This window comes from Vanessa tameamea, chromosome 15 (assembly GCF_037043105.1).
Source record: "Vanessa tameamea isolate UH-Manoa-2023 chromosome 15, ilVanTame1 primary haplotype, whole genome shotgun sequence".
Taxonomy (NCBI): Eukaryota; Metazoa; Arthropoda; class Insecta; order Lepidoptera; family Nymphalidae; genus Vanessa; species Vanessa tameamea.
This window is the reverse complement of record NC_087323.1, coordinates 10451116-10473562: the sequence shown is the minus strand read 5'-3', so window position 1 is coordinate 10473562 and position 22447 is coordinate 10451116. Positions and strand designations below refer to the sequence as shown.

General features: G+C 30.3%; 2 protein-coding genes and 1 long non-coding RNA gene across 3 annotated transcripts; all 3 read left to right on the top strand.

The window, feature by feature from the left end:
• The first annotated feature begins 6565 nt into the window (after nucleotides 1–6565).
• On the top strand, nucleotides 6566–10245 carry LOC113404256 (uncharacterized). Its single transcript, XM_026645115.2, has 4 exons — nucleotides 6566–6766; nucleotides 7864–8031; nucleotides 8589–8730; nucleotides 9369–10245. The coding sequence occupies exons 1-4, from the start codon at nucleotides 6680–6682 to the stop codon at nucleotides 9530–9532; spliced, it is 561 nt and encodes a 186-aa protein (XP_026500900.2). The 5' UTR covers nucleotides 6566–6679; the 3' UTR covers nucleotides 9533–10245.
• An 855-nt stretch (nucleotides 10246–11100) lies between these two features.
• Nucleotides 11101–14385, top strand: LOC113404258 (uncharacterized). Its single transcript, XM_026645116.2, has 4 exons — nucleotides 11101–11387; nucleotides 12922–13098; nucleotides 13545–13695; nucleotides 14238–14385. Exons 1-4 carry the CDS (start codon nucleotides 11301–11303, stop codon nucleotides 14372–14374), a joined length of 552 nt encoding a protein of 183 aa, XP_026500901.1. The 5' UTR covers nucleotides 11101–11300; the 3' UTR covers nucleotides 14375–14385.
• A 1982-nt stretch (nucleotides 14386–16367) lies between these two features.
• LOC113401477 (uncharacterized) lies at nucleotides 16368–20851 on the top strand. The gene is made up of 4 exons (XR_010309356.1): nucleotides 16368–16549; nucleotides 18141–18305; nucleotides 18674–18848; nucleotides 19990–20851. It is a non-coding gene; the product is annotated as an uncharacterized LOC113401477 (long non-coding RNA).
• The last annotated feature ends 1596 nt before the right edge of the window (nucleotides 20852–22447 follow it).

Genomic DNA, 22447 nt, shown 5'->3' with positions numbered 1-22447 from the left:
CTATTAAAAGTAACTTTGAAGGAAAATTTGTACTTCCTCCCCCCAAATGTGCTCTCATATTCGTAGATAGTTTTAAGGTATGGACAAATTTCCATAACGGTGAACTTTTAAGGCAAGACCTTACAATGTCTGCTCTAGTTCCTCTTAAAATTAGCGGTAAAGTTTGTCTAAATAAATTACCAACATCTGTGTTTTTATTGCTTATTGTTATACGGTCAATTATGACAACCCTTTTCTTAAACATAAAAGAAATATTGTACAATAGTGTACGATTGCGAATATTTTTTTTGTTAACAATTCGATGCAGGTGTATCGACATCTGGATGTAAGACAAAAGAAAAAGTCAATTGTAAATAAATAAATCACAAACAAAATTCATACTCTGCCAAAACAAACAAAACGTTCAACAGGAAATGTAATAGTAAATCTGAATGACTTTTCTTTGTCTTGGATTAGGAGAAAAGTTCATGAATTGTAATACCTGACGGTAGACATGTTTGCTTAAACACTCAATTTTGATTCCAATTTTCTGTCATTATATAGGACCACTATGTACGTATAGGGTTTAAAAAAACATCAAGAAGAAGTGTATTTATCGATAGACCAGATTTACAAATTTGGAGTATATCATATATTTACAAACCTACCTTGGCTGACACCGCCTCCAAAAATAACAATAATTTTAACTATAATATATTATCGTAATAACTTTGCTGACTTTTAAATAGTCTAAATATTTTTAATTTCATTTTACATAGTATAAATCTAAAAAATATTGTGATCATTGTTTGTTATTCATAGGTTTGTGTTAAGTTAGATTTAAAGTGGGTAGGTACATACTTATCTCCTTGCGTGGAAACACAGAACGTACCTACATATTGGTAAGTAGAATAAGTTACTTGATTATTAAGTTGTAGAATAATAAGCAATTATTTTTTACTTTTTAGAGCATATTATTTATTTTCTCTTTTGCAGTCGGTTTTTTTTTGTCAAAATTTTTGTTTCTAAAAGATTCGGCCGAGTATCGCTAACGTGCTCCTTAGAATTGTTCCGTTCCCTTCCGTACCGTTACTTTGTCATGGATCCTATGCTCAGAACCTTACCAAACTTTCACCATAGTACCCTTGAAGTATATCCTTTATAATAAAAAAAGAATCATTAAAATTGGTTGGCACAATTTTGAGTTATTCACCTATTTATCGCGCACATACATAATGCACATTTAAGACTTATATCGTTTTCATAAGGATACCATCATCGTAACAGGATAAAATTAAAATGGGGCCCCACGGGAAGCACTACCTTTCAAACAAAAAAAAATTATCAAAATCCAGTGAAAAGTAATGAGGTAACAGACATATAAAAAAAAAAAATACAGACGAATTGATAACCTCCTCCTTTTTGAAGTCGGTTGAAAACAAACAATATTAACTTAAACGTAATAAGATAAACAAACCGAACAATAAGAAGTTTAGATTGTTTCTCCTTTGGTGTTATTATTTCATAAGGTGATTATAGTACAACCGTGTTGAATATGCTTGAACGTAATAGAAATTACTTGAAATATTGAACTACTAATTTATTTGTGTAGTCATTTTAAACGATATTCACCTATTTGCTTATTTGCATAATTTATTTTCTCAGTGATGATTAATCTGCATCGGTGAAAGTATCGCTCGCCATTTTGAACTTTTTACGTGTGTAATGTAATTTTTATACCTTATTTATACCGTGAAACGTTTGAATTGTTCACTTGCAAAGTACGAAGGAATGTTCATTGAAATTTTATCTTATATCGTATGTTAAAACTACAGCAGATTATGATTTAAATGTAATCGATTTTAAACGATAAAAAATAATGAGCAAATAAGCTGATAACAAAACCTAATTTTGATAAATAATTTAACTATTAAGAATGTTAATTTTTTTAAGTCGTTATGTGCATTGCTACTTCGCAGAACTACACCCGCGGGTGAGAGTGGCGAGCGCGGCGGCGGGGCTGACCCGCCTCCCCCTCATCCGCCGCCGCGCCCCGCCTGCTAGCACACTCTTAACAAATAGACATATAGTGTCACGGACTTTTTTTTTATTATTAAAAGAGGAATATATCTTTCATACAAATTTTTTGAGTAACTTAAAACGTTTATGCTGCGCACGCATCGAAAGTCCATAAATGTGAATAATTTTCCCCGTTTTTACAACATTTCTCACTGTCGCTGCGCTCCTATTGGTCGCAGCGTAATGTTATATAGCCTAAAGCCTTCCTCTATAAATGGACTATTCAACAAAAAAAGAATTTTTCAAATCGGACCAGTAGTTCCTGAGATTAGCGCGTTTAAACAAACAAACAAACAAACTCTTCCGCTTTATATATTAGTATAGATATTATATATTGTGCATATTTTATGTGCATATATATATATATATATTTATATATTGTGCATATTTTTAATTCATTATCCATTTGAATAACGTTTATGTTTTATTATACGTTACGTCACGTGTCGGAAGTCAGATGGCGACGTTCCTTGTTAGCTTATCGTTGTCTGTGGGCGGAGAAAAACCGCTTTAGTAGCAACAACATACCTATTACTTTTCATGGAATAATACGTTTTTTCCCTGAAAAACAATTGATAATAATGTAAATAAACAATGATAAGATTACACTTTTGTATATTATGGAACCAAACAAGCATTTTATACGAATCAAAATTATATAAATAACACTATTAAAAGTGCACTCTAGTTAAATTAATCTGTTGCAGGCAACTATTAGAAAACTGTAATGACTGTTTTGTTATGTTAAAATGTATTAAATAAAATACCTATTAATGTTTTATTTATTCAAATCTGCACATTTTTTTGGTTAATTTTATGTACCAGGAACAGAATAATACTGTGGTTTAAATGTTTTTTTTAACATTTATTCAGTCAATTGTTAAAAAAAAACAAAAACAATTTTCAACAACATTTGGTTAAATTAAGAATCCAATTTTACAAACAATTTTTACAAAATATGTCTATGCACTATGATTAATGATTACTAGAGTAATTTTAATTCTAAAATATATCACCTAATATCATATGGTCGATTTATTAATTTAATTTGTAAACTAATGCATGACAAAAAAGCTTTGGATACTTTTCAAAATGAATATATTTATATTGGTTAGAATTTGGCTAGAAAATGAATTTATAATTTTTAAAGTTTTTATAATTTTTTTTACATTTGCAAAGTAAAACATTTGAATATAAAGTTTTTGTCACTTGAATAGTTATTAAATTTTTTCGATGATCACGGTTGTAATATGTATTTTGGCATACTTTAAGAAACCTTAAGGCGAAGTACCCTCGTTGACAAGACGTCGCGACCACCTGCTCAATTTGAGCTCATATTATACGATTTTATTTTTGTTATTTTAGTAAGCAAGCACTTGGTCTAATAAATTATAACGATATTATCCAATAAGAAAATATTTCGAAAGTCTGAAAATTTGATGAATTGTATGAACGTATCGTACAAAATTTCTTTATCCTATAAAAGCTTATATAAAACCTCAAGAATCCTTGCTAATATTTTCCTGTGTCATAATTGGGCAGATGCGATCGCAATTTTCTAAGACCTTAAGCAAAAGCTCCACGCTTAACTGTACAAGTACATCCTTGCAAACAGGCATTGCATAACACAAAAATATATAACAAAATTATCTAAGTGATGATTTAGAAGGCTTAATAGAAACTGACTAATTGAAATCATCTCAGGTCTAAAACCATTTGGATCTTTATTTGATATATAAATGTTACACTTATTGATTGCTAGATCTGCCATTGTATCGGTAAAAAAAGACAGACCTGAGGAGAACAGGCAAAAAATAATCCGTGGTATTTTTTGTTTTAATTAGACACGCATCGAAATCGCTATAAAATGTCAACGTTTTAAGATCTAAATGGACATCGAATGTGGCATTTGTTTTCAACAGAATAGCTTAGCAGTTTTTAAATTCAAGCAGGGTGTTAAGGAATTCTGATTTCTATTATACAGTTACTAAATCTGCTAATACATTGATATATATACAAAAACAAAAGATAACGTGAACGACGAAGATTCAATGCCAGAGTTCACCAGCTATCTCGCGAAATTGTTTACTATACGATAAAATAATCATTATTTATTTTATGTTTATTAAACTTCCTAAGAATTGCTACGGTTTTCCTGATGTTTTGTAAAGTTTATTTGTTCACAGGTATATCTTTGTATATATTACTAATCACCTGTTTAAAATAAGCTTTGTTTTTTTTTTAATTGACGTGATTTGTTCGGAAATGGACGACATATATTCTAGTTTGTAATTAAATAACTTTTCTTGTTTATAACATTAAATAACATTGATACATACATTATATTATATTATCATATTAATAAAAACAATGAAAGCTCATGATAATATACCTAAATTATGAAAAAGTCAAAACAATTAATCTAAATATATATTTTCTAAATCATATTTTGAAGATTATGTTATTATCTGTGGCAATAATTCGATTATAAATGTAGTCTCATCTTAAGGCATTGATACTGCAAGAAGCATAAGTCAATCTATATAAGATGTGTTTTGGCTTCTGTTACCTCTCCGACTCACTTGTCTTGTGCGTTGTCATCAACCGCCGATCGTAAACAGACTTTTCCCAATCCGGTTTTCCACATCTAGTCCTGCCCCTTCTTCTGGTTATGAGTCTACCTGGCTGGGGAGCGGACTACGCTGCGTCTGCCGATCAACGTGTCTTAATAAAAAACTAGTAAAATCCTTACTTATCCTTAATATATATATTCCAGGAGGTCAGGTAAAACGGTTTATAGATGACTTGTGAAAAATATACTCTGTACTCGTAAGTGTTAATCACTGTTTGCTGTAATGAGAATTTGTACATTTCACATTACTTTAGAAATCTATCTTCAAATACCGTATGAATGATTACCATTAATGTTTGCACTAAGGAGGTTTTATATAGTCCACTTCATAACTCCCCACTAAATGGTGCAAATCGCCCTTGACGTTTCGTCAATAGCCAGGATAATTGGTATAATTTTATAAAAAAGTCTGCCGAGTCTTGCAAGTATTTCATAATAAATATGTTTAAAATTTTGTTTTTTTTTTGGAATATTGAACTGAGTATTTTTTTCCTTTTATTTATATACGATATTTATAACGCAATATGAAATATAAATATCATCATTCATCTCTCAAAGAATAAAGAGCAATAATAATAGTATTTGTTTTAATTTTATTTATTAGAAATAGGTCATTGACGCGTGGAATTATAAAAATCATTCGAGTATTACACTGAATAAGCTACTTCCTCTGCCCGAAAAAATTACATTCACAAGGTCTATTTAAGCGGCGTTTACCGCCAGTAGTGTTATTCTGTAAAACAGACACATTGTATCCCACTCCTGGAATGTTGTAAACCGACTTACAGTAATACGCAATTTTGGTGCGTGCATCCTTTAATATTACGATTATTAAAGCATAACACTTTCTGACTTTCCATTATCGTGTTCTGCGGTGTGTTTAGAGTTTGTTCTTACATAATTGTACGGCTTACAAAAAAATATTGCAATAATAATATTAATAAAATAACAATATTACAGTTCTCAACCTTGCAACTTAAATGTTAATATTAGACATTCAGGGTTGAAGCTATTAATTTATATAACTGTATTTATCGGTAATATAGTGGTAGTGGGATTCAAATCATATATTTCCTGAAAGATAATACATATTCTACACAATTGTGGATATTCACTTGCAGATATGGCTTTGTGCAAGCCCGTCCGGGTTGGCATCACCCACTCATCAGATATTCCGCCAAACAGAAGTACTCATTATTATTGTGTGCCAGTGTAACTACAGGCACGAGGGACATAACTTATTAGTCCCCTAGGCTGACAGCGCTTTGGCGATTTAAGGAGTGGTTAATATTTCTTACAGCGTCATTGTCTGTGTGCAACTTAGGTTGCCAATTTGATCGTTCGGCTACATATGACATAAAAAAAAATGCTATCCATTTATTTGTCGTTATAATTAACGATTTTCGAAAGATATTTTACATAATATTACACAATACAATACATACCTATATGCGTACCGTAAATACAGAGATATTAAAAATAACTAATAATACATTTGTTTTAAGTTTTAATTATATCGTTTATTGTATCCGAGTAACTTTCTATATTATTAATGTCCATAACAGTAATTTTTCGTTTTATGCGAATTTTTGTGACCAGTACCTAAATGTCTTGAACATGAAATTAATTTAGATACTAATTTTCTAGATTATTAATGAATTCAAATATCTTTTTTCTCTGATTCGTGAGTTTTTATTTACATATAACAATAAATTAATAATAAATAACTAAAAAATCGTATAATTCATTTTATAATTTTATAAGTATTTCAGGAAACTCGTTAGTTATTTCCCTTCTGATATCAACATCAACACGATTTATAATCAAAAGTTTTTTTCCCAATGGTCGTAGTGAGTTCTGTACATTCTCGTATATAACTGACCATACATATAATAGATAATTGCAGTGGCATTTACATTGCGGGACAGTGTGGACCAACGCACGTATAGCGCTTTATATATAAACAGTGATTTGATAGTGTTTTTGAAAATGTTCTGCGATATACCAGAATTTGGGAGATGTTGTTTCTGCATGCCCTTGAGGAAAGGGATATTAGTGTTTGGCTACTTAAATCTTGTAAGTATAGTATGAAATTAATTTAAAGATTATTTTTAGGATCGAGGTAATGATTTATATTATTCATAAACGTGCAAAGTGTTTCCTTTTAATTTTATCAAAATATTACGCGTAATTTTATTAAAATTATTTCTTTTTTTTTTAATTTGTCATTTGTAAATAAATTTTGAATTAAAGGAAAAAATTATAAAGCTTAAAGTTTTTTTTTATGTAATACTCGTAATCGTTTTATTTTTAAACGACCTAACTGACATTGCAATCTTTGTTTGAGGTTAAGTGATGACGGAATTAATAAATATTAACTACAGTAGTTTAACGTTTTTGAATGTATTTAAGAAACTGAAAATTTCGTTTTATTTTTTATAAAGTTAATGCATTTTAATACTTAGAAATATAATTATTATGACCTCGCCAGATATCAACAAGAGAAAAATTAATAATACAATTTAATATTATTTGCTTAATTGCTTTAATTACTTCTATTACTATCAATTGATATTGTTAGTTGAATGAACTGCTCAACTCTTTCCGGTCGTTTCAGAATATTATCCCGTCGGATTATCAGAGTGAGAGAATAGAGTGTGCACTTGTGTTAGCACACACTTGTGCACTATAATAAGTCCCGCACAATTGTCTAGTCCCTTTTGAGAATGACTACAGATTTATTAGTTTATGCTAAACGAAAGCCAAGCAGGACGGGACGGGACGGGATTTAATCCGAATCTCGAATAATAACAAAAAGCTGTTTCTATGATAAGAAAATTTAAATAAAATTGGAACTGGAACACGACAACACTAAATATTGCTGTGTGGCGGATATAATTTTACAAATATGTATTTGAACTTTAAATAGTCGTAAATAGTTTGAAGGATAAATTTCGCTGAAATACTTTATAAATGAAAAGCGATCTGTTTGCTCGCATAATGTGATCATGAAATTAAGTGATATTTGAAAAAATATAGGTTTACAAGTGCCAACGCAGGGTCGGCATTTTTCCGTCACCTTTCGAGCAATGCCAAAAAACAAAGTATTTTTTTGGCACTAGTTTAAAATACAAACATTTTAAATTCCTAAGATATTTTGATATTTTTTTCAGCTTTTTTCTGCGTTCATGGTTGCTGTATACAGTTATTCAGTTCACAATAACGTTGGTATTTTGCTGATGTACCACGGGGTGCCTGCAGAGATGGACGATAAACTTTGCATTGCGATATTCTGTGTGGATATCATGTTCAACATCACGCTGGTGTATGGTGCCCATAAGGTAATCGACATTTTTTTTTCATATTTCGCAAAACTCAAAGATTTGGAGAGCAACCTATTGATGATGATAACTGATTTCATTAAGAGATTTCGGCCAAAAGTTCATGCAAGTACAAGTCCAATCTATGTGGAACGGCAAGTCCATCATATCTGGAAAGAGTTTAGGCTCGAGGTCAATGGCTACATCTTACATGCTTTCTGAGGAACATTTTTTAAACTGATTCCGGAATTGTACTGGAAGTTCTCGAAAATACAACAAGTTATTGGTTAAAAACAGTATCTGTGGCTTTATAAGCTAGCCGATAAACCAACGAGGCCATCCGACTACTGTCAGATAATTAGAATTTTCTTGCATTCTGATGATATATGTATTGTCTTTTACTAATGCAATTAAAAAATTATGAGATAAGATAGACTAGGCTAACTTCTATCGATAATGTTTCATTTATTTCCTTTATTGCAAATGAGAAATCTCGGCAAAATTGTTCTCGGTTCAAATACAAATGTTAATGTCACTGTGCTGAAATAGCTTATATTGATATTAAATTTATTTTTCAGAAAATAATGTCGTATTTGAGAATATTCTACAACTATACAATCGCCACAATTGTAGCAGTGGTTTTACTGGAGATAATATCAATAATCGATTCAGGGCGTCTCGAAGCTTTGGAGCTGATGACGTTATTTTTCACTGGTTTATGTAAGTATAGTTAAAAACAATCTTGATAGTTTTTTGTAAAGAGTTTTAGAAAAATCTACTATTTTTCTTTGGCCTTATAATGAATAATGTAGGAGTTTATATAAGTACAATTTATTCTAACGAAAAACATTAGGTACTATGTGTTGCATTTTTGATTTTATTTATGCAGCTACAGACATGACATCTTGCAATAGTGGTTATAGGTACTTCCATGGTATTTGCCATTATACCTACTCATGTGGTGGTCCAATTGTTCATCTCAAGGCTAAAATAATTGAAGTAAATGCACGCTCCATAATGTTCTCCAAATATTGTTGACAATCTTGTCACGAGCGTGCGTGTTAGCTAGTTTATTGATTTAATAATAATTTGCCATTTGTTTTATATACTATCTGACAGATTTACTCATTTGTAAATCGTATTAATTTTTCTAAATCCTATTCAGAATGTCATAAGAATTTTGTACTATGTCACAACTTCGTTTGTAACAAAAAAATTGATATTTTTGGTGGATATTTTTGTGACTCAACACTGCATAAGTTTTCATAATATTTTAGTAAATTAAATGAGATCAAAGTATCCGTTTAAGATTAGAAAACTGGATATATTTTTTATAAACCTTATCGTTCATTCTACAGGTATACATCTCTACCTCCTGTTCTTGGTGAGGAGTTTACTAAAGAAGATGGATATGTCCGGTCACACGTATGAGAACCAGCTGCACCAATTCATCAACGGGGAACTGAAAGTCGATGTAAACGGCATATACCCAAGCACTGTTGTGCCTATCGAGAGTGTATAAGATGTGTTATTTATTTAGGGTCGTACTTTAAGTTTAACCGTACCTTAAATAGATTAATTTGTGGCAATATCTTTCTCCAACAAATTTCTCCTAAGCTCGCCTTTGTTTTATTGCAGTACTTTTAAAAAGATAATATAAATGCAACGACTAATTACTGTGATGTTTATTAATGATAGAATCATTTAAATCTATAGTAGAAAATGAAACCATTTCAATTATTAATTATTTTTAATTTGGGTTTTCATATATTGGGAAAATAAGCTTGTATCATCAATCTCATATTTTGAACTGAATTGCTAGCTTAGTGCCTTAGTTTGTGCCCAGGTTCAGGCTAACATAAAGTTGGACAGTTTTTATGTTCAAATTCTGGTTGCAGATGCAAGTAAGTTAAAGTGTCTCTGCAACCTGCTAAAAATAATGGTAGCTCGCTTCGATCTTGTCGGTATGCCTTCCCATCAGATGAAAAGATGATAATGATGAGAAAATGCATCTTTTCATCCGATGGGACGGAAATTTCAATTTCAGATATAATATAAAATTTACATTACATCTGAGTTCATTAATCTATTTTTCTCGTTTTATTCTTCTATTTAGTAATACAATGTAGCAGTTAAGATATCCATCTGAATTAGTAGTGCTAGATAAGATTGGTGAGAACAATCTTAAATTCTTGTTTTAACTTAATAGTTTAGTAATAACTTATTGTTAGTTAGTTATATAGGAAGAAAAAATGTATGATTTTATATCAAGGTGCGTACCATTTAAAAAGTCGAAAATTTGTGCCAAAATAATTAAATATTTTTATAATTATTGTCAAATGCCTGGAAAGCTTTGTAAGCAGTCATATGACCGTCGTATTCTATATCCAATCAAAAAAAATCATTAATTTTGATATATATATCATTGTTTTAGTCATAAGCAGCAGGCTGTGTTTTTTTTAAATATTTATGTTCTAATTTTACAAGAGCATAATACCTATAATAAGTATGGAAAAATAAAAAAAAGAATTAACAGAACGCATTTTTATTTATAATTAATACATATAAGTTATACATTAAAAAAAAGAAAAGCATTTTTTTTCGTAATTTGTTGTGTTTTATCAAAAAATAACCTTTATTTTAATTGTTGTTAAAATCTACTTTTTTAAACAGAATGTGAATTAAAAAACAAAACAATAATTGCCTACATTTCAAGAATACCTACATAAAAGCGAAATACCACTCACTGATTAATCACGAAATCTTAGAAACTGTAACACCTACGAACTTGAAATTTGGCAGGTAGGTTCCTTATAGTATGTAGACATCCGCTAAGAATGGATTTTACGAAACTCCGAAAGGTAAAACGGGGTTGGAAGTTTGTGTTTTACAAATTTCGCGCGGGTAAAGCCGCAGGCTCAGCTAGTAAATAATATAACTGAAGATCGTTAAGTAAAACCGGGAGAGTTGATAACAATAAGAATTTCCTTATGTTCCACATTACTATTAAGGTAACACGTAGATGTGTATGTTTGTGTGTGTTTCTACACAAAGCGTGGACAATGCACAGCTTCCGCGCCTCAAATGGTAAATAAGATAATTGGATCCTCAACATTGTCCATACGAGCACTTTTGAACTGTGAAGTCACAAGTAGTTTTAGGAATTACAACTGACAAATGCGTTTTAGTATTCTTCTCAGGAATACGTCAAAAGATTAAAATATAATTTTATATTTGATATGGGAAAGAGATGATGTTGTTTTTTTTTTTGTTAATTTAAATTAAATAAAATGCGTTTGGAAATACCGGAATGCAGGCGGTGTTGTTGCTGCTTCCCATTACGCCATGGAATTATTGTTTTCGGATATATTCATTTGGTAAGTCATTTTTTTTACTTGTTTATTCATCAACCTTACAATATAGCTTAAGATTTTTTTAAACAATAATCAATATAAATGATAGACTAAAAGTGCTGTAGTTTCATTATTCTCTTCATCTTTACATAAAAAATTAACGAATATAATCAATGTACGTGAAATCATTTAAACATATATTTTATTTTGTTAATTTGACTGTCTGTTCGTTATGTAATATAACACATAATTTTGTTAAAACTCCACATAGATACAGCATACCACGTATGAATACAAATAATGTATTTATTAAGATATTATTTTATCAACATAATTTAAATGACTCTATTTAAAAAATCATGTGATTTTAATCTAAATATAATTATTACATTTTAATAAATAAATTCTATGTTAATTAGGTACACAAATTTGGTTTGATTCACGTAATTGGAAAAATGTCTGTGGTCGAAAGTAACAATCGACTTTTGCAGCTAAATAATTATTATAACACAAGATAAAATTATAATATATAATTTTGTAGAATAAAGAAGAAAGTATCATATTAAATATTTAAATCGAAAATATGGTTAATAGTAGTAAATCTAACCAAAAGTATAAACAGTGAATATTTTATCCGGTATCTCCCACAACTGAAGATTTAATACGATAATTTTAGTAACAATAATATTTATATAAAAATCTTTGCGTAGTTTTAAAATTAAAATAAACTTAAGTAATCATAGATTATCATAATAATCATATAAATACAAGAACTATTGTTAGCGCCTGTAGTTTTCCATGTGCTTAATTTGTGTTTATAATATAATCATCTCGTGAAAAAGAAAAACATCTTGAGAAAACCTTTATGTGTCGAACGCAATTCTAACGCACATGTTACCTATCTGCAATGGAGCCTTCAAGAGGAGAATTGATTAGTAATTAGACATTGACGAGCTGTTAATTTTATCCTTTTCGCTGCTCATATTGAATCCAGCTAATATTCTTCTCAGAGAGCAGTTCAAGTACCTAATTCGAGAATTTTGGTGTAGAGAGATAAATATACAGTATATTAAAGGCAGTGAACTTAAAAAGCGTGTTTACTTCTTTTTCCGACATTTCTACCGCTGTCTCACTCTATCCTTTTCTTTTTCATTACAAGACTAATCACCAAACCCGACTTCGTATGGATAGAGTTCATATCAAATTACCGCTCCACGATTTCTTCTTCTGAAAGTTGAAATTTACAAAAATACTTTCTTAGCTAAAACTGATGTTATGCGATAAACCTATGTAGCGAATTTTAGTTTTCTAGGATCAGTAGTTTTGACTGTGCGTAGATAGTCAGTTAGGACATAATCTATATACTTACATATATTAAAGCGAAATACCAATCACGAATTCTCAGAAACTATGACAACTACAAACTTGAAATTTGGCAGGTAGGTTTTATAGGGTGTAGATATCCGTTAAGAATTTACTAAAGGGGTTGTAAGGTCGTATCCTATAAGTATAGACGAGTAATTAAATTGTGCAATTTTTAATTTTCCAATCGTTTCAGTTATTTTCTATCTTCGTGCTGGCAGTGGAGATTTACGTCAGCGTAAAACATGTCTCCTCTGAACACACAATGGCGCTGTACAAGGGAGTGGCTTTCTACTCGCAAGTCTGGTTTGCGTTTATCCTCTTCATAGCTGAGATACTTTTCAACATAGTGCTCCTTGTCGGAGCGCATACGGTACCTGCAATTTATATTATTTATTAGAATACATATTTATTTAATACTTTGCACGTACGAATAATGTTTAATGTCAAAAGAAAGTCTACCAATCTCAGAAGTGCAGGAAAAAATTTTTGTAGGTTTGCAAATGTGTGTGTGTGTTTAATATAGAATTAGAATTTAGAATAATGGTTAGTAATCAATATTAATATGACAATAATTTACTCCTTTTATTACAAAATAAATTATTAAAAGTAGTAACCATAATAGTGATAGAAATACAAAATTCATAATAATTTTATAAAAACATTTTCACGGGTACCAGAGAAGTACAGTACAGACAGTAAGTGCAGTCGGTAACTAATTTATATAATAATATTAAAACTAAATTAATTTATAAATAGCAATTGAACCAGCGTTGATTACAAGAGGTCTAAAAAATCGTTTAAATTTATCACTTCTAGAAAAAGACGCAGCTCCTCCGCGCTTACTACTACTATGGGATTACAACAACACTGGCAACTCTCGTCACGTTCATTGTAATCAGACACAGTGAACTTTATAGTCACTTCGGTTTTTACATTTTGGAAGCTTGTTCCGTTCTCACCAGTTTAGGTGAGTAGGGGAATTTTATGAATACAAATGTATTAAACTAGGTTTATTATAATTACGTACCTATTTAAATCGAAAGCTGTTGTCCGAATATGGGGTTTCTTTCACTTGTTGTCCACTTGAACGATTTCTTCACAGCCGTAATTTTCAAGGAAGACTACCCGTTTTTACTGGATATAATGTTAAAATGCACAAGTGTGCCTAATCCCAAGGACACTATCCATTCTCTCATCTTCACAATTCGATGGGACAGCAAATTAAATTAACGGCTGGAAAGAGTTCAGGAGTATGTTGCATGACTTACGTGCTTTCTAAGAAAGTTCGTCTTTATTCAGTTCAATTTTCATTTTCATTTCATGTCGTTACGCGTCTACCCTAACTCTAAAATATGTAACATCAATACACTAATTTTGTATTCGTGTTAATATGACCTTGACGTGTCTTAATTTTGAAAGTGTAGGAAATCTTTTGGTAAATGGATATTGTAAAGTTTCTAATCAAGTGCAATTAAAAATAATCCTTTTTATTTTTATTTATACTTTTAGGAATTCAAGTCTATCTTCTTCTACTGGTGCGGAGTGAGCTGCTTAAGATACGCCAGACCAGTCGTCTTTGCTATGTGAACCACGCCTCAGAAATAATTATCGACACTCCAATACAAACTGGACGAAATCCGTTTTAAGACATAGATAATGTTCTGTTATTAAACTGAATAAAATTATCAAATGTTAATACTGTTCATCGCAGAATTTGTTTAAAATGTAAACTATGTTAAAATATATTTATATTTAGTATAAACGACTATAGCTTAGCTTTTAAAACCCTTATCCTTTGTTTTGATATTATAAGGGAGATTTAGCTTTTGTTATATTCAATTATAGTTATTCTTTCTACCTAGTTCATTTAACCTTACTATAATAAGGTATATTTCTACCCAAATTAATAACTACAGTTATAGAGGTATATTTATATCTTGCATTGAGTATTTTCAAGTTTATTATTTTGATTTGCTTAATATTTTTCGACTTAGTTATAAAATGTCGGATTAACAAGTATGACTTTTCATTCATATAATCAAATATTGGAGATCCTTATAATAATAAAATGTAAAATTAACTATGATTATGAGATCAAAAGATGTTTGATGATATTCGTAAAACGTTTTTGAATTAACACACTTTTGTATTAATTTTAGTCGACCAAATTCGACTACGATTTGTTGCTAATTAATAAAACATGACATATCAAACTTAATAAGCAAAAAAAACCTGGCAAGTGCGAGTTGGACTCGCACACATGGGATTCCGTACCACCACACATTACGAAAAGAGTTACTGGTTTCCAGATTTTTTTATTTATTTGTTTTACAAGATATTTTTTCTTGCCAAATTTCATGTTTCTAGATCAACGTGAAGTGCCCTAAAGGTTTTGATTCCCTTTGCGAATGTATGGGAAACACGACATAAACGGCCATCTTTTGATTACATAGACTTTGAAGTGCAATTTTCACAGTTCTAAGGTACCGTAGACCTCAGTGCATTAATGCGTAACCATTTTAGGCATTCTAAATTTGTGATAAAGTTATTATGGTACTATTATGTAAATGTGATCGATTTGATGTTCTTTTTATACGAAATTATTATTATTAAAACGCGGGAAGTTGGTATGATTGAAGTATAACTTTTTGTTAGAAAAGTATTACAAATAAAATCGCAGAATATTGAAATGTGCTTGGAATCTTCCAATTTGGATCATTATATGTCATAAAACAAAATCTCCTCACCGCATCTGTCTGTCATCTGTCGGAACGCAATAAACTCAAAAACTACCAAACGGAACATCAATCGACGGAGTGATACATATGGAAGGTTTAGATGTACACATTTAAATTTATTTTTTGTTGAATATGTCGGAAAAAAAGTTTTCCGACTTGGTTCGTACCATCCACGCAACACAAGTAGAATATAATACAGTAATTAGTATTGTTGTAGTCCGCAAGGTTGGTAGCACGTTAGCGTTATAAGGAATGTTTATAATCAGGCGGCCGATTTGCTTGTCTACCAACCTATTTTATAAAAAAACGACAAATGATAACTTTCAAGGATAAATGAATAATGCTGAAATGTACTTTTATCTCAGCCATTAATATCATTGGCTGTATGAATGTTGACGCGTTTGGAAACCCCGGGGTCACGGTTCGATTATAACATGATTAACAGCGATTGAATTTAACTAAAAGAATGTTTGTCTGTTTTAATTAAAAAAAAAAAAACTTAAATATTTAATATAACCTAAAAAAAAACTTCGATAATTATATATATATATATAACCTTTTACAATTACGATAAATATAATTTAAAATAAAATAAATTTATAATATTATGTTTTTCGGAGGATTTCTTCCGCCGTAATTACTAAAAAATCTATATTTATATGTTATATGGAAAGTTTAAATGTTAATTGTTTATGATGCAATAAGAATTATCTTCTATTCTGTTTACGTATTCGTTTTTTTTTATTTTATATTGTGTATAAAAAAATAATGTTATAATTTTAATCAATATATTATTTCAATCAAGATACACAATTCAAAGAGAAATTAAAATGGCTACGAGAGTCTGATTTTTATAATAAGCGATTTATTTATTATATTTATATTTAATAAGCATCAGTTATCAACGTATTCTTGATTATATTAGATGTGTTCAATAAACATTTTAAGAAAATTATAACATATCATATGTAGTTTTTGTGATATTTCTGAATAGTGTATTTCAAAATGAGTTGGAAAATTAATGCATGCTGTGTTTGTTTTCCTCTGCGAACAGGCTTATTCGTTTGGGGATATTTCGCGATTGTAAGTATATTATAAAATGCTCTTAATATCTTCCACGTTTACTTAAAGTAACCTGTAAATTTCCCATTGCTGGGCTATGGATCTATCTCATTTTGAGTAGACAGAGCTTATTGCACCATACTCCAATATAAGTCGGTGGTCATGCAAGATTGACATGCGACACATGCAGGGTTCCTCACGATCTTTTCGGCGGTGAGCCGAGCATGAAATGTTTCATAAACACAAATTAATCATTAAATCCAGTAGTGCAAGAACTTGCAATCTTCCTCAGTTGTACTTTTATTTTGTTGAATTTGTTATCCGTGTCTTTGGTGTATCTGTAATTTGACTTTTTTGATATTTTCGTGTCTCTGCTAATTTTTATTCGCAGGCAGTACTAAATAGTATTATATACTACTACCAGTAGTAGCTTTAGGTAGAATTTCAACGCTTCAAAAGTAGTTTCAAGAGCGCAAGTGCGAGAATTTTGTATGTCAGTTAAGCTTAAAGTGTTATTTAATTGTATGCTATCATTGCCCTTACGTTTTCATAGATTATATCTTTGTGACTCCATTCATTTCCATTGTCAAATTTACACTGAAATTAGTGGAAAATGTTATGCAAGTCATGTCATGCGGGCAAAACAATTTTACCAGTGGTAGGAGTAAGACTTTGTACAGGAATTATCCACTCACCAATTCAAATAGTATACTCCGATTTGTATCGCAGACGAACAAATGAGTCAACTGATGTTAAATATGCAAATATAGTGCTTTCTAATGGCAGGAGTAGTTAAGACAAATAAATCCTACATTAATTCCGTGCTACTGCTGCCATTGCTAATAGCCTCTGTTATTTTATGGGCAATCATTTCTCGATGAATGTATATTTAATATATATATTCAAATGTTTCGATAACAATATCGCCGACATTCAAAACGTGATTTTTGACGCAACCAGTACAACAGATTATTTATATGTTGACAGATTATATCATATAAATTCAAGGTCAAATATGTTTATTTATATTCACCTCTCTTGTTATTTGAATCGACTATACATTCAAAAGCTGGCACGGCCAGAAGTATAGAACAATTTTGATAAATGCGTTGCCAACCCGGGATTTAGTAGTACTCAAGCTAGCAACACTCCCCGTTGTATCGGAATTAAGATCCTCTGGACGAAAAATGAGCCAACCCTGGCTTCAACCGTTGAGGCAAATTGATGAGGTGTTACATATTTATAAAGATTTTTACACTATTACTCCAAGGTCGTAGTAACAGCCTGTAATTGCCCTACTGTTGGACTAAGGCCTCCTATCCTTTGATAGAGAAGGATTGGAGGTTATTCCACCATGATGTTCCAATGGGGATTGGTGGATATACATATTACAATTAGACAAATATAGATTTCCTCACGACGCTTGCCTTCACCGATGAGCGTGTGATGAGTTATACGAACAAATTAAGCACATGAAAATTCAGTGGTGTTTACTTGGGACTGAACCCGCAATTATCGGCGAAGATGCTCGTGTTGTAACCACTGCCATTTCGGCTCAAGGTCGTAATGCTTTATAAATTTTCATATGCAATATATCGTTTCGTATTTTCAGATTTTAAGTTACGTCACGGTCCTCCGTATGCTCTTCAGGATTCAGGATATTTTAGAAGAATATAATAATTTCGATCCGCTGTCGTTTATAGAGATATCTATATTACTGGGAATATCTGTTATACATTTTCTATTTTACATCGTGTTCGTAACAGGTCTACATAAAGTAAGTTCATAGGAAATATAAGTCGTAATATAGTTATTTTAAATATATTTTAATATAAAACTGTTCTTAAAAATGCGCTTCCAATCTGAGTCTAAGTGGTACCGTCTTGAGCAAAATGCCAACCTGAGATCAACATAGAATTTGTACCTTCTTGACTGAAATATTACAACCATTTGTTACTGACCGTTCCCTTTAATTTAATTGCAAAACAAATAACTTGTGGTAAGTGATCACCTTTACCAATAGACAGCATTATAAACATTATAAAAACCATTGTTATTATAACCATTCATATTAAATTAAATAAATTAATATGTAAACTACTTCCCTGACAATTATTTTAACATACATATATTTATGTATTTCAGAATAGTCGAGGCTGCTTAGAGATATTCTACGGGTACAACGTTATAACAATGATAGGATTAATTATCATAATTTCTCTGTATTTGCCAGTACAGGCGTATAGAATACACCGTCTATTTCCGAGTGATGTCTGGCTCCTCGTCGTGGTCGGTATATTCTCAACGGGTATTACTTTACGTAAGTAATTTGTATAATAAAAGAAAGTAAAATACACGCTTTTCACGTCAACAATTTAAAAGGATTTATTTGGAAAGGAGTTAAGAGTAGTTACATATATAATAATATATACAAAAGCCTTTTTCGAAACGTGCTGTTTCCTACGTATAAATTTTATGTAAATTTGCTTAGTAATATTCCCTCATTTAAAAGTCTTAGAAATACTTATTTATGCTGTTACATTAATATCAATATTATATATTTAATAAATACATATTTTGTTATGGTTTTTTAAAATCGGTTATTTCATAAAAAATAAGTGTAATCGATTTCAGAACGTTATTCGTATGGTTTAAAAATGAAAATAAGATTTTTTCCCGCTTTAAATTTATAATAAAACGTCATAATGGAAGACGAAATTTTATGTAAATGGGAGATTTTTGACAATTTTTATTTTATTTCAATGAAAAAAATCGTAAATAAAATCCCGTGTGTGTATATTTATTAATAGTATAAGATCGACTAGTAAATTCCGGTAGACGCATATTATATATTCTTACCGAACAGAAGTGATAATGTTTTTTTTTAAAAGAATTTAATAAAACTATCTGATGTTCTAATAACAATTACATTAATTACTTTAATTTTGATAATAATTAATAACATAAATCAACTGAAACTATTACAAATATTCTATGACTCAGAAATTGTGTGGTCAAAGCACCCAAACTTCGCGCCAAAATATAAATCCGATTGACAGCTGACAGGCGATCATATGCCCTTTTTTTAAAAATGTAATTCGTACGTGACATTGGCGAAATAATCTGTGCCCTGTCGGCAAGCCAAACTAAAAGCCATTAAATTAAGAATTGAATTGAATTAAAAATGTATTACGCTACCAGCCGTTATATAGGCTGCAAAAGGCGGTAAATATATATATATTATATGCATACATATATATATTTAGAACAAAGTAAATACTATAAAAACTACATGAAACAAAATGTACCACCTTGTAACTGATATTGATCATGAAGATTATGTCTTCCTTTCCTGGGTCGCTATTGTCAAGAATGACTAGCCATTTGTGCAGGACCTATTATAAAGCACATTTTTTTCTCGCAAACTTATGTAATATTTTATTGTTTGTGTTTGATTACAGTATTTCAGCTCTATCTCACGATTGCTGTGCGGAGCCTCATTTCGAAACTGGAAGACGAAAGAGATTGTACGTCAACCGTTTATATAACAGATGATCCTGGATGCATTATACACGGATACAATGAAAGAAATTACTGTGAATGTTAGTTTCAATTACTTTTAACTTAACCGTATGAGATTGTATGTTATGGTTCAAGATAGAGCACGTTTCGAAGACTGTTGTTCCTGTCGTCATAATTGTGTCGATTCCGTTTCTGTCTCAGCCTCCAGGGACAATTCTATTTACATATAACAATTGTCATGTTTACGATTCCAATCCATTCGACGATCGAGCGACAACGATCTAACTTCAACTATTCTACTAAATTCGTCGGTTATGATGCGATCCCGATTATATACCGGTCCAACTTCGACCGAACCTATAACTGCGGCTAATGATGTTAGTCGAATAGAAAAACGGCTGATGTTTAAGTTTTGATAAAGTGATAATTTGTTAATAAAATTGGATCCCATTTGTGCTATTCTGTGAGAATTGGCTTCGTCTCACTCGTGAAATTTTGAAAAACGACTTATGATAAGCTATTTAAACGTGTGTCACGAAAATGTTATAATATTATTATAGCTAATGTTTAATATCAGTTTTTGATATCTCATGGTTGTGTTCAGCAATAATTTATAGAATAACTATACAGAGATGTATAATTAAATAATGTGAAACTGTAATAGTTAATAATAATTATTATAATGTTATTAAAATAATACACTATTGTACAGTACGGTTTTTTATAAAAGGTCGATTTTTTGTATAATCAGTCTTAATAATGATAAATGTAATGTCTTAATAGCTGAAACGATATGTATTTATTCTATTCAACATATTCATTTTTCAAAAATAATATAGTTATTAAACAATTAAACTTATCAATGGTCAGAATTTTATCGTCATTTATTTCAGCTTTATATATAAGTATGCTTAATATTACGTTTAGTATTATAAATCGCTATAGAAAAAAGGTATCAAAAATAGGAAATAAATATAATATAAATTGTTAATTTATCCTGATGTTAAATAATAACATTTTATTATCAAGTTATACGTTTGCAAGCATCCGGTCAGAAATGTTGTCGTGGTTGTCAACAAACGAGCATTAAAAACATTCCGCAATTTCAGGTCTATTCGTGTTTGAGTTTGGAGGAGAAAATTTAAAGAGATTACAAATAATTTTTGCTTCATTTCATAGACAAGACTTTATTAAGCTTTCTTCTTGAAACTCGCACGTGTTAGATAATATTCTGACCCAAACACACTAACTACACATTAAATTTAAATCTTTTTTTGTAATCAATAAACACATGCATTGTGTCCATGGGTATTACAAAATAAAAACAACTTGTAAAATATCTTTACCACTAAAAATTAAGAAAACAGTATTTATTTAAAAAAAAGTAAAGTTGGTTCTGCTAAAAACTCAAGCATCAATCATCAATTCATCATTCATCAATTTTAATAACGATAAAAGAAAATATTGTTACTACAACTTGCATAACATATAAGATCATTGTTACATATTTAAAATTTACAATTTAAAACAAAGTCGCTTCCCGTCGTCTACGCTTAGATCTTCTAACCTACGGTACGGATTTTAATGCGGTTTTCATCAAAAAACAGAGTGATTCAAAAGGTTACACACTAAATATACGCACTGTGGTTGTAAAAAGATGAAAATTTCATCTTTCCTAGCCGTAAAAAGCCAGAATTATACTTTTCATATTTGTTCTTCAATCTTAAAGCTGCAAAGCTGACCCATAGTGTAAAAGCCTTGACGAATAGGTAGTTATTAATATGTACTTAAATTTATATGTAATATTTCAAGTGGTTAGCGGCCAAGGAGAATAGATATATTTTGAAGAAACCTACATGTGTGTGATGAATTACTCACACTTGTGCATTCGCCAACCAATCAGCATCCATATATATCGGTGCTGCAAGTAATATTAATCAACCATGCCGTGTACGTAGTTACACAGTCAGTGCTGATTGGCTGGAATTTCTGTTTGGCGATAGAATATATGTGGTAAAAGAAACCAAATGTCAAATCAATAAAAACAATAATTATTTGTATTTCTGTTTGATGGTCTGGAATAATCTTCAAAGGCAGGAATAAGTTACAATTTTTTTTTTTTATTAATATAGGTAAGTAAGGTAAGTAAGTATTCCAAGTTACTGTTTAGTTTTTATTTATGATATCGGCTTTATTTATGAGTCTGTTGAAAGTTTTTACAGCTTACAATTTACATACAGATTTTTTAACCGGTATTTTAGATATATTGATTTATATGAGTAGGTAATTATAATTAACAAAAAAACATATTATTCAATACAAGATTATATAGATTATAAAAAGTATTTAAGTACCATAAAATTGTATTTTAAATGTTTTAAAAGCAGTAACAACTGT

What these genes read in the sequence shown, in the direction of transcription:
- LOC113404256 (XM_026645115.2), top strand. Translation starts at nt 6,680, where the DNA reads ATGTTCTGCGATATACCAGAATTTGGGAGATGTTGTTTCTGCATGCCC. An exon ending in TGGTGTATGGTGCCCATAAG is followed by an intron (nt 8,032 to 8,588) that starts GTAATCGACATT and finishes TTTATTTTTCAG; the next exon opens with AAAATAATGTCGTATTTGAG. An exon ending in GTTATTTTTCACTGGTTTAT is followed by an intron (nt 8,731 to 9,368) that starts GTAAGTATAGTT and finishes TTCATTCTACAG; the next exon opens with GTATACATCTCTACCTCCTG.
- LOC113404258 (XM_026645116.2), top strand. Translation starts at nt 11,301, where the DNA reads ATGCGTTTGGAAATACCGGAATGCAGGCGGTGTTGTTGCTGCTTCCCA. An exon ending in TTTTCGGATATATTCATTTG is followed by an intron (nt 11,388 to 12,921) that starts GTAAGTCATTTT and finishes CAATCGTTTCAG; the next exon opens with TTATTTTCTATCTTCGTGCT. An exon ending in TTCCGTTCTCACCAGTTTAG is followed by an intron (nt 13,696 to 14,237) that starts GTGAGTAGGGGA and finishes TTATACTTTTAG; the next exon opens with GAATTCAAGTCTATCTTCTT.